At 34.0% G+C, this 12857-nt stretch overlaps 2 protein-coding genes across 6 annotated transcripts in view; both read right to left on the bottom strand.

The window, feature by feature from the left end:
* LOC115445242 (unconventional myosin IC) overlaps window positions 1–2717 on the bottom strand; it is a 63300-nt gene extending 60583 nt beyond the window's left edge. Inside the window, exons 1-2 of one of the 4 annotated variants that reach the window (XM_037438542.1) lie at window positions 2517–2717; window positions 2002–2132 (exon numbers count right to left, since the gene is read on the bottom strand). In XM_037438542.1, coding sequence (XP_037294439.1) covers window positions 2002–2111 — 110 coding nt within the window. In that variant the 5' untranslated portion in view covers window positions 2112–2132; window positions 2517–2717. Of the gene's footprint in view, window positions 1–2001; window positions 2133–2269; window positions 2471–2516 lie in introns of those variants that run through there. The other 3 variants (XM_037438539.1, XM_037438541.1, XM_037438540.1) reach the window with 3 other exon arrangements.
* Window positions 2718–3400: 683 nt separating this feature from the next.
* Window positions 3401–11387, bottom strand: LOC115452750 (uncharacterized protein At5g39570). Of its 2 annotated transcripts, XR_005112365.1 has the most exons (6): window positions 11091–11386; window positions 8025–8692; window positions 5574–5702; window positions 4826–5140; window positions 4140–4649; window positions 3401–3919 (listed from the first exon to the last, which is right to left on the bottom strand). XR_005112365.1 is itself a non-coding variant. In XM_037438709.1 (5 exons), exons 1-5 carry the CDS (start codon window positions 11163–11165, stop codon window positions 4373–4375), a joined length of 1464 nt encoding a protein of 487 aa, XP_037294606.1. In that variant the 5' UTR covers window positions 11166–11387; the 3' UTR covers window positions 4271–4372. The 2 variants fall into 2 exon arrangements, 1 of the variants encoding a protein (XP_037294606.1); XM_037438709.1 differs by lacking the exon at window positions 3401–3919 and having other exon boundaries at window positions 4271–4649; window positions 11091–11387.
* Between the last annotated feature and the right edge of the window lie 1470 nt (window positions 11388–12857).

Below are 12857 nucleotides of genomic sequence, written 5' to 3'. Positions count from 1 at the left end.
AGTGGTTATGAAAAACTTTTAGAATAAAGAAAATTTTCGTTTGAATTTGAATTTGACTGGTTGTAGGTCTCTCATATGTGAAAAGTCCGCCTGGGTAGGTACTGCCGCTATGTCTATTTCTACCGTCAAGCAGCAGCGTGTAGTCATTATGTTCCGGTTTGAAGAAGATTGTAGACAGTGTAACTACTGGACATAATAAGACTTAACATCTCATGTCTCAGGATGCGAGCGCACAGGAATACCAAACATCAGGCGAACGGCAAGATTGTCTCGACATAAAAAAAACATAGACATGGTAACGCTTTATTGCTGCCACGGTGGATAGGCAGCAAATGTTTTGTGCAGACTCCACTAAAGAATATGGTACAGCTGATATTACAAACAAAAAGCGATTGCAACAAATTTACTGTCTAATTAAAATCAATTGTCATACGATGCTCTTGATCAGATTTTATGAGCTTGTCTCCAAGTGATATGAGTTCAATAAAAACGCATTTCTTATCTGTTTATGCCTACAGATTGCGATAAAACTACTAAAGGAATAAGATTCATGGTCGACTATAGCATAACCTAGAAATTTTATCGGTCTAAAGATTCATTCTTAAAATCATATTAGATAGTTGGCAAAGTAATAAAGTATTTGAATAAGTATGGGTGTGATATAAGAAAATGTATCTTTATTTTTAGATTGTTTGGCTGTTATCGTTAAATTTCATTAATATTGTTATATTATAATACAACAAAAGTTGGTTATAGAAAAAAACTTGTCAAAGTTGGCTTTATTTTCGCTGCATTTCAAACAATTCAGAAATGCCTTTTATTTTGTGTATTCTAATGTAGTAATCAGTTATGGCGATGGGATGTTATTGTACATATAAGTTTGATGATATACATACGAGACTATGATACGATAAACTGATTTGTGACGACAAATGAGACAACAGAAAAATTATAGATAAAAACTAAGTCACCCTTTCAAGTATCAAGATGAGTCATTCTATATCAATAGATTGAACCTCTATGGAATTATTTGTATAATTTTAAAAAAGGTTTTATTAGATCCAAAAACAAAATGTCCAAAACCGTGTAAAAGATTTATTTTGAAATCTAACAGTATTTTCAGTTGTTAGGTGCCTAATTTAAAAAAACTGTGTTCAAATACTTATCACAATCATTTGGTAAGTATTAATTCCTGTCATAGATTAGAGAAATACATGACTGCTTTATTCTTTACCTATCAAATGAGGAAACTTTAAATTTCTGCGTAAATATACTACAGTCCTATACATAAACATATATATTTCACTTTTATAATATAGATCATAAATAGCAGCCATGAAAATGTCACCCGAAATCCAATTGTCGGCATATTATTATCGCAAATATTAAGATAACGGTATATGTTACAAATAAAATTTGTAATTCAAATTGTAATCTGTAATTACGTAAACGTAATTGTCAGACGATAATGGTATCTAGAAATTAATCATAAGATAGGATTTGTTGACGATTAATTTGGATTAAATATGCTTGTGTAGGTTCGGTGTTCCGTAATTTGTAGTTTCAAGTAGATATATAATGGGTTTTATCAGATTGATTACATATTAAGTCATTTTAATTAATATGCTGTGTAGGTAAAGAACATTTCTTTTTATAGGTACGTCATTAATCATATAACGATACAACCCTGTAGTGTGAACTAAAGCCAGTTTTAGATAAGCAAGAAAAGCTGACGTTAGTGTAAACGCAGCTGAAAGTTCTTGGGAATGTATTACTGCAAAAAATGCTGGTCTAAATTTTGCTTAAGAAGTCATTTGTTAATATGCAAAACATCGAGCTAAAGGCTTCATAATTTTTCGAAATTAATTTATCGATATTTTTCAAAGTGCATTAAACAATTAAACAGAAAAAAAATAAGTAGCTAAGTACATATTTCGAATTTCTTTATTATCAGTTAAACGTATTTAAAATGTTTGGAAGGCGAAAATTTAAATTACTTACGATTTGTTCGGCGCCGGTGAAAGAAGAGATGAATCTCCAGCATTCTCAACAACTTGAACGGCATTTTGCGTAGAGCTTTTCGACACAACCACAGAGTCCTGTTGCGTCATTTTTACAACGTTCGTCACAACCTAAGTACCAAATATAAAAAAATAAATTATCTTTCGGCAAATAAAACAATTCAGACTGCCAATAGACAATTTATTTTCTCATTCTATTTATGAAATCACGCGCGCTGTTTTTAAATTTGGAACGAGTAAACACATACATTCACTTTTTTATATTTCTATGCACATAAGAATTTATTTTTTAAATATAACCTACACTAGTGACGTGGCGAGATTTTCCAACAAGGATCTGATGCCAAGTGAACGAAGATATAAAACTTATCAGATATAAGGTGAAGTAATCCCTTTATCATATCAACAGTTAATTGCTTGATTGGTTATTATAAGTAAGGCATTGGAATTCATAATCAATTGTAATGATACCGTAATGTGTACCTATCTACATACCTACTTCGGAAGGCTCTTGGACTTGTTTTAGATTAGAAATAAGACTATCTGATTTATTATTTTTAAGTAGATATTAACTGCTCGAAAGTTGTATAATTTATGACACTGGTAAGTCCCGGAACATTTACTGAGGATATTTTGCAACCAAATCTCGTTAATATTAAATATGTATAATTATTAAATACACCACAATCACATTGTAACAGCACTGCGCGGGTACTCGTAAATAAAATGATTTTTATTGTTATTGTGAGCCAAAAAAATGTGTTTGTTATTTTATTTTTAAACATATCAAGAATTTTTTAACATTTTTATTTACTATGGTAATAATTTTGTGCATGTACTTTAATGACATAATTTCTAATAATAAAATTATTACTTTTACCAATTCTTATAATAGCGACATCTGTAGAAGTTTTGTAAACTATATTTTTCGTTGTGATTGGATAGATGTCTCTCTTTACATGCTTTTATTTGATACCGCTTTGGTCTTGTAATGGTTACAAATGTGAGCGGTGCCAGGTTCTACTTTTTGTAAATAGATAAGTTTATGCATAATTTTGCGACTGGTTCGCTCCCTACGAACTGGGATGGTAATAACTATTGCAAAAGCTTTTGGATTAAAACTATATCAACCCTATTAGTACAATTGCAGGCAATAATTCGGACCTCTCGGTAGTCAATGGACCCTTTATTGAGAGCTCTCTCTCTCTAAAAACTTGTGGTAGCGTCAAAAACGACAACAGCCATTTCATTTTTTCTTTAATTATACCATTACGATACGTCACAAATGATTCAATTTAACTAGAGCCCGGCTTTTATACTTTTTCATATAGTTCGCATCTTAAGTCATCAGGGATCCCAAATACATTAGAAACAACATAATGTGTACAAAATTACTTTAATTATAAAGCTTAAATTACTCAATTTACGTATATCACAACGCATGCCAGCTAACCATGGGAAAATGCTATGTAATCACTAATCAACTAGGCAGTTGTTAATTTGAGTGTCGGTTATCTACCATCGTGGGACTGTACTGTGACATTTCAACCGACTCGACAAATCAGCCGCCATTTTGATTGTTTGCTATTTTAAATCCATAAATATAGAGATAATCACTTTCTTATTTCAAATCATAATGCTCAATAATTTATGGTACAATGAAAAAATATAAAAGGTAACAAATATTTTTTGCCTCTATGCAAAGTGAATTTTTGAAAAGGGCAATAAGGGCAGCTACCTTAACCGCTGAAGCTAGAAAATAACTTCTTAGGAAACGGCCCATAAATTTTGAAGGCATTAGGATCAGTATTTACAGATTCAAAATAAATTATTCAGCGAGAAAATGGTCAATTTAGGACTGTATATATTTTTCAAAATCTGTGAATGCAGGTCTTATTCTTAAGGTTATAGCTTAAGGTCCATTTTCATACATTTTGTTTCATCTTTAATCTGGGTAACTAAACAAGTATTGACAAGTAAAGAATTTAAATTCACGTCTAGTTAGTGATTAGTTCTCGCAGTTGAAAGAAAAACGTAAAAATAATTAATATGCATGGATATTTCGGCCTTTAAAATTTCGTCGTATTAAATTTAAAAAAATGGACCTTAAGCTATAACCTTAAATCAATATGAATGTCTTTCTTTCTTGTCAGTTACTTGAAAGTTTTCTTGTAGTTACAGCGATTAAGATAGCTGCTATTACAGCCCTATCACAAAAATGATTCTGTGGAAAAATAATAATTCAGGTAAACATGTAATTACATTGAATCCTTCATTTTTATTTTACACTCTACATTAGCTAATTAAAACTAAAAATCATAGCCATTTTACACTTATATCTTAATGATACGCTACGAAGCTGCGGATTTCTCGGTGGACGCATCAACTTTTTCTGTAACAGGTTCATCTCCTCTCTGGAATAAGTAGTTGGTCTCTGGCGTTGTACTTTGGCCCAAATTTTGCCCATAACTTGACTGGTAAGTACTTGGTTGTCTGTAATTTTGACCGTAAGTATTCGATTTTACGTAGGGTGGTTGAGTATTTGTATGTCCGTATAGTGATTGCGTGCCTTGGGTGTTTTGATTATGCGATGGGATGTTGTCTTTCTCATCTAACTTCAGGACACCACTGGAAAATATAAATTATTACTTATAAGTTTCAATTAATCATAAACTATTTTCAAAGTTAAATAATTATACTATATATTTATATCTGCGACGTTATTAATAAAATTGCCTTAACTTTCCAAGCCCACTAATTATAAGAATAATAACATTGACAAAAGCTCTTCCTATATAACTTACCTTTGATCTCTATACGGCCTTCTCTCACCCACGCTTTGCCAGCCGCTGGACTGACCGTAGCCTCCACTTTGCCCGTAGCCTTCACTTTGCCCATAACCAACGCTTTGGCCATAGCCTGCACTTTGCCCATAACCAATGCTTTGTCCGTAACCAGCGGATTGCCCATAGCCTACACTTTGCCCGTAGCCTCCGCCTTGCCCATAGCCTCCGCCTTGCCCATAGCCTGCACTTTGCCCGTAACCAAACGAACCTCTATAATCTACTGGGTCTCTGTAACCGCCTCCATATCCAGAACTTGGCCAGCTTGCTTGCGGCCTGGAAAGTGAAATGAATTAATTATTTGTAATCTTCCGATGTCTGTATCCATGCACTAAAGTTTTCGTACTTGAACCTAAATATCAGCATTAAGGGCTAAATCACGTCTGAGCACGGATATGTGACCCCACTGCACCTGAACATAAGTGGAGTCGGGTCCAATAGAATGTCGACTGACGAGAGATGACTACCACTCGACAGTCGATACAATTATGCCGGTCTGTTAGAACCGGATATACATTAGTAGTGTTTCTACATCATTATATATTTTTGTATAGATTTTTATGCCGACCTTTTTTTTTAGTCCAAAAATACTAAGTTTGTATAACTGGCCACAGGGCCCGTTAAGCCAGGACCTGTGGCATTTTGCCTGTCATTTCGCCCTATTGTTACGAAATTTAAGGTAAGTATAGTTTTCTAAATCATCTCGTACCTAGCATAGTCTCCACGGCCCCACGCCGGAGCTGGAGCGGCGTCTGGCCTGCCTGATGCGAAGTAGTATCCTCTGCCACCAGCGTCCCATCCTGACAGACCACGGTAAGTCTCATCCCAGGGTCTGAAACTAAAACATGGTCAATTATATTTAAATAGTTCAATTAAAGTCCAGAATTTCAATGTACGTAATATAACACGCATATTAAAAGCGGCGATAGCCTAGTTGCTTGTGGAACGGACTGCAGAGACGAATGTCCGCAGGTTCAAATCCCAAGGGCAAACACCTCTGACTTTTCAAAATAAAATTATGTGTGTATTCTTTGTGAATTATCGCTTGCTTTAACGGTGAAAGAAAACATCGTGAAGAAACCTGCATACCTGAGAAATTCTCTATAGGAATTTCGAGGGTGTGTGAAGTCTATCAATCCGTACTCGCCAGCGTGGTGGACTAAAGGCCTAATCTCTCAGTAGTAGAGGCCCGTGCCCAACAGTGTGACAGTATATAATACAGGGCTGATGGTGATGGATATAAGACGATGATGGCTACTGAAGCAATAAAGTCCCTCACTAAGGCAATCACGCAGACGCCATATTTATACTAAACTACAAAATGACTAATCAGAAAAGTCAAATGAGGTTTTTTATGCTAATATACGTTATTCATGGATGATTTTTGACAGAATATTAGCAGAGGTAAAGATGAGCATGTGGTTTCATTTAATAACGCAATATCAAAATGACCCTGAGTAACATTCTATGACATTTCTAGTCTCATTACAATAGTTTGTCTCAGTGCGAAGATTCTGGCGTTAGTTAACTCCTAGTTAACTTCTTTAGTAAGTAAGCCATAGGGGCCATTAATAATACACTTACAATACTGCTACCCAAAATTTACTGTTGCAGTTACCCAGAAGAGATATAAGATCCAACGGTATTATATTTAAAATTAATAACTTTCTGAGTTAAAACATAAGGTACTTAAGGTAGGTATGTTAATATTTCTCTACAAAAGAAAAAATAATCTCATAATCGTGTGAATAATAAAAACAAGGAAACAATATTAGCTAACAATTCACACTGAATACCGCCGAAAACTACTCAGAATATAATTACATCGTTATCAGATAGCACACACTTTATAACAGCGATTTTTTATTGACGTACGGTATTTATATGGTTTTCCTGTAATTAAACTTGGTGCAAGTCGAGATTAATGTTAAAATAATCACATGAATTTGGTAAATTTTAAAAAAAGGAAGAATTATGTGTGTGCAATTTATACAACGCAGAAGTCAAACGTCTACAAAATAGCCTACGAGAGATTAAGATGGATATACAGTATTGGGATAATTACGGTTTATTGTTTTTGCATAATACTAAAACATACTAGCAAATTAATTTATTAGTAAGATTACAATATTAACATATATAATAATAATACAACACGCTTGCTTGATACAAGAGCTTTGTAATACGCAAGTGCACACACAAGTAAATAAACACATGCTAATAAAAGAATAATTTAGGATGCAAAATATAGCATGCAGGCTGGTTGAACGCTGTTCTTTTTTCAAATACAGTGATGAATTTTTGTTTTACCAAGTTTCAACTCACAAGGATTCTAAAGAAGTTTCACTTCGAAAACAAATTCTTGTGAAGTATAAGAATGGGTTCTATTTATGAATTTACTCACGCTCGAGGAGTTAAAGAGAGAGATACAATTCATGCATACATGATAGTCAGTTTGGGGCATCCACATTTACTTTATACTCATACTCATATTGATTTGGGACGGCCCTATCAACATATTGATTCCAACATGACTCATTAGTTGTATTAGCTCTCAATTCGCTCCAGTTCATCACCCTTTCCAAAAACGGGATTTTCATTGAATAATAACCCATATCAATCGACAATACATTACAAAATACCGTATCACACGATCCCAACAAAGAGCATAGACAATACATGCGGACAATGGCGCGCGAAATTTGCACCAATTCAGTTATTGCTCCAATACTATGTCAATTGAAATGTGAAAGCGTGTGCGTTTTACGGTCAACAGGTTTGTGTGAATGAACTTGGGTTATGGGACGATTACGGTTTGTGAGGACGGGTCGCTTGTGTCATCGGAGGGATAGGCAGAAATGTGAAGAGCGGTCGTTAATGCTAATCTGTACAAGGTGGGGTTGACCCTTTCGCGATATTAAGTAAAACCTCAAGTCTGCATAAACTAATGCTTTGACCAACTATTGTATTCCAGTCATATATCAGTATTTAATTACGTTAATAGACACCAACCTTGTGTTACAAAACAACGGCCAAAAAAAATTGGAAATATAGGAATAGAATACACAGAGATATAATATAAATGGGTCAAGAAGCAAATGCTTATTTGCAATAATGATAATATAAATGAACTACATATACGGAATATTTTAAAACTCACCTGCCGTGGGGTCCTCGTCCGTCACTAGGCCCGTATCCTCCATAGGCATCATCATATCTGTCATAAGCTGGCCTAGGCCTAGAATATCCGTAATCATATCTTCCTGGATAGTCATCGTATCCACCAGGATACCTGTCATAAAGTGGTCTTCTTTCCCTATAATAATCATCATAGTAAGGCCTGTCATAATCCCGTTCCCTATAAGGGTCCCTCAGGAACCTATCATAATAATCAGGCCTGTATCTATCTCTATCTTCATATCTGTGTCTATCACGATCTCTGCGACCTCCACTTGGTCTATCACCCTTCTTACCACCGTGATCATCTTCCCCATCATCTGTACCATTCTTATTCTTCTTATCGTCTACTCTTCTATCGTCATCATCATTGTCATATCTATTTCTGCTTTTACTTCTAGGTCTTGATCGTCTATCGTCATTCCTGTCTTTCCTGTAGTCGTAATCGTCATCGTCATCGTCGTAGCATCTTCCGCATCGAGATCTTTCGTAGTCTATTCTATCGTATAAAGGCCTGGGGTATCGGGAATCGTAGTAGCTCCGGCTTGGTCGGTTCAGCTCTTTGGGAGATGTTGGAGTTAATACTGATGAAAGTATGGTTTCTTCCGCTGATAGCAACTGTATGCAGAATGCTAGCATGAGCGAGAGTGTCTGAAACAAGGTGTTTCGTTTTTAATGTCTTTACCCAACAGTACTAAAAATGACATATAATTTTAATGAAATCCGAATTTAATATGAGGTCTAGCTGCTGACCGCTTTTGACGGATCCCTCGGAGAATCTTTAGTGTAGTCCATATATTTTGCACTAAACTTCATGTAAATGATGATGCATCAATACGAATTAAATTATACCTAATATGAGAATTTTAGCATCAATAAAAGAAATGTATTATCGCGCATCCCATTAAAATGTAAGAATGTTTAACATCGCACTTATTAATTATTACTATTATGTAGAGAACGTAAATAGAACAATAAAATATTTAAAGAACTCAAAAAATAATTCAAAAGTCTAGATAAAGGCGTAAAAATTCCACTCTAAAATATGCAAATACACATCTATGACGACAGCGTAAACATATTCCAAAAAAGATTTCCTTCCTATGTAAAACAATAGGATCCGACCTTCAGACTGTTCCACATTATGTACTGATTATTATCACATACCCATTGTATAATTGAGGTCATCTATGGGATTTGTAGTTCAAATATCAAAGAGAAAAGTGTATTGTCTAAATTATATGTGGGGTTGAGTAATTTATGTTTTGAAGGTATTACTAAAGATATTACGTTCACAGATTATCATTTGGGTTGAGAGGAGATACAATTTGTATTGGATCAGAAAAGCTGCTCACTCACGTATGAAAAATACTTTCGAGAATTTTTTTTTTTACTTGACTACGTTTGTTAACTTGGCAGGGCAGGCTTATACGGACACCGGACTTACAGAAACAAAGTTATTAAATAGGGTAGTTATAACTCTTTATCGAACAACAAAGATGACAGGACTACGGCTCTATCTTGGTAGAGTTTTATAGTTAACATTGCTCTATAAAATATTTGGTGGTATTAAATAATTATTTGTATGTTAATTTTGAAAATTAAATATACTATACTTTCAACCAGTAAAACATCTTTCAGGTATCCTAACGTATTATATAACAAAGTCCTTCGCTGCATTTGTCAGTCTGAATGCGGAAAACTCAAAAACTACCAAACGGATTTCGATGAAATTTGGTATCGAAATAGTTTGAGGCTCTGGGAAGAACATAGGATTTACTAAATACTTTTTATCCCTTGAAAATATTTACTTTTACCTCCGAAACCTCTCATGCGTACGAAGCAGATACAAAAGCTTCACTAAGATATAATTAAAAGGCCATGTTCCGACATGTCCTTTTTCCAAGTCCAATTAAGGTGCTCTTAAATATCAGTTTTGGTGTATAGCAGTTGCGGACGGTGAAATCTTTCAAAAGGTAACCCGAGGCACAAAAAAAGCTTATGTTAACATATCGCAACCAATTTAACAGAAAACAAAAACTGAAACAAGTGTAAATAAACCTAAAAGGGAAGCCGATAGGAATCGGTTTGTATGGACGCTTTGCCACTGGTGTATAGGAGGTACCTATTATATCAGTTATCGTCACTTATATTCTGTTTCATTTTTTTTTCGATTTATTTGATATGTATCGTTATATTATGACCAAATTACACAAAATCATTATAAATTTTAGCCTATTTGGTATTCTGATGTAAAATCCGAAAAATTGTTTAATTTAACTTTTTTATCTGCCTACCTTTGACGATCATTACGATGATTGTATTACCATCTCTCCCGCCAATGATTTCCTCTAAAACGGATGTTACCAAATAAAATATTTTAGAAAAGCGGATGCCTAAACAAAATAAAATATGTACGCGGTTAGTAAACCATTGTTTCGCCAACATATCCGTTACGGGTCATAATCACTTTATAATTACGCGCCAGATGCCGACAAAACGTGGACAATTGCGTAAAGGTTACCGCATTGTTTCCAATTATGCCATCGTTTGTTTACTGAAGGATGTTTTTTTGTTTTCTTTTTTGTATGATGTCATTTATTTTTGTTCAGGGCAATTCAATATTATTATAGAGACAAAGTTAAAGAGTTCTTGGAAGTTCTTTTTATTTATAAGGTCATATATTACAAGAACTTTTTCTACTATGATATTCTCTTAAATTTATGACTTTTTGTCATAGCTAATAAGTAGAAATTTATTTTATGATTGGAATTACAATTAATTTTAAACTACAGTAAATAAACATAAATCAATCCGAATAAATCAAAATACATTTTAAAAAATCGGAAACGAATATTAAACGAGGTGTAAAAACTTCTTTGACTTATTTAAATAAATGCCAAATATATGAAAATAGAAAAAAATATTTGTGACATAAAGAAGAGTGTTTTTACCATAAACCTATATAAATAAATATGTGTTGTATATTAATCGTTACTTGGCGTTAATTACAATTTTTTTCAAAATGTTTATTAGAAATAAAACTCACCAAAATAGTTAAGTGATGCATCTTCGTGAAACAATTCATCCTTTGCAAGCGGCACTGACCGGGGAACCAGTTCATGTAACTTTAAGTGTACGACACTGGCATTGTGCGTAGGGTTTGCAATTTAAAAATAGAACAAAAAAATAAAGTTCTGTAATTTATGGTTCGTGACAGGTTTAGAACCTATGTTGAGGGCAGTTGGAATATTGTCTATGATTTAAAAATGGAATTAAAAAAATATTTTAAAATCTCGAGTCCGCTAGATACGAACTCGTACGCGCGACTGACCGTCAGTGTAGCGCCCTCCGGTTAAAATAATGATAGTAAATTGTTGGCTTTTTTGTTTGTCCATCCGTTTCTGGCCATCTATGTAAAGGCTACACCATTGTGGTCATTAGTTAAACTGATTCTGTTTTGGCGTAAATAAATAATGGTTTGGTTGAGTTCATTGCGCAAAACACATTTTGAGGGTTTGCGATAGAGACAATTATTCTTTGCACTTTAAAACAGAATTTAGATAGGTTTGGTCGTTTTCTTTTATAAAATTAAATTCATGAGTATGTGTCTATACTATGTATTTCGTAAAAGGTAGCAAAAATAGAATATTTGATCGAAATTATTTAAGTTCAATATCCGATAATAGGTCGCGAGGAAACCCCGTATTTCTAAAGGAAAATATTCAATAAGGATTATACGTCATTGAAATCGAATCTTGGAAATAATTGACCCACACAAACCGATGAGAATATTCAAAATAATTTTATCAGATGCTATAACCTAATGTACAAATTACTGCATTATGCATAGTTAGAAGAGACAAAGTGTTATGAACTTAAATGAAGGAAGAGGAAGTGCTATTGTTCCACAGCACGAAGAACGTATCCATTGTTCTGAGACTAATAAAGACAGTGAAAAATGTTTTATTTAACCCTTATATATACAATGCAGGTGTAATTAAATTGTTAAAATCCACGACAAAAGTAGAATACAGAAGGTTTTTAAATGTAAGATATTATTTTCACTGGCAATTTTGATACAAATATTAATAAAGTTTATTAAACATTTCTTTTCGGCTTTTTAAAATATCAAAATGAAATTGATATTTAACATTTAAAGAATTAATTAAAGAAGGGCTCCAATCGATCACCGCCTCCAACTTCGCAACTCATGGCAATTTTTCTTTGCGACTAATCAATGTAGAGTAATAACGCATTTGGCATACTTTCATAATAATAATTATGAAATACATTCAAAATAAATATTACAATTTATGCACGCGTCTTCGCCAGCGTGACAGTGTTTTGCCGGGATAAAAGTCCCGCTATATTATTTTCTGGGATAAAAAGCCCTATTTGCTTCCCAGGGTCCAAAACAATCGCTATACCAAACTTCAAAATTCGTTCGGTTTTTTTTTGGGTTTATATCATTCAGTCAGGCGCGGCGCGGTCTTTGATTTATATTATGTAAGAATGTCGCACCTGTTTTCTTACGAAAACCTTTTTTCGGGTGGAAAATGCAACCACTGCCGTCCTACCTCAAAGACTAGAAGGCAGTTACGTTATTTACCAGTCTTATACCCATGAGTAACACATTAGGAACCGGCGCGGATACCTCTAGCAGGTTTTTGGTTAACAAATGCATCAGTACCTTCAAAGCTCCGACAAGCAGTCCATCTTACGTACACTATCTACCGCAAAACTTAATAGACGAGAATGCCATAACTTTTTTCACATAGACCATAGACAGCGAAACGTTTGTGGACTGTGACGT

The sequence above is a fragment of the Manduca sexta genome, chromosome 14, assembly GCF_014839805.1.
Source record: "Manduca sexta isolate Smith_Timp_Sample1 chromosome 14, JHU_Msex_v1.0, whole genome shotgun sequence".
Lineage (NCBI taxonomy): Eukaryota > Metazoa > Arthropoda > Insecta > Lepidoptera > Sphingidae > Manduca > Manduca sexta.
This window is presented reverse-complemented; position numbering and strand designations above follow the sequence as displayed.

Coding starts and splice junctions, on each gene's coding strand:
- LOC115452750 (XM_037438709.1), bottom strand. CDS start 11,165: ATGAACTGGTTCCCCGGTCAGTGCCGCTTGCAAAGGATGAATTGTTTC. Junction 5,703..8,024: donor GGACGAGGACCCCACGGCAG/GTGAGTTTTAAA, acceptor ACCATGTTTTAG/TTTCAGACCCTGGGATGAGA. Junction 4,650..4,825: donor AGGCCGTATAGAGATCAAAG/GTAAGTTATATA, acceptor TATATTTTCCAG/TGGTGTCCTGAAGTTAGATG.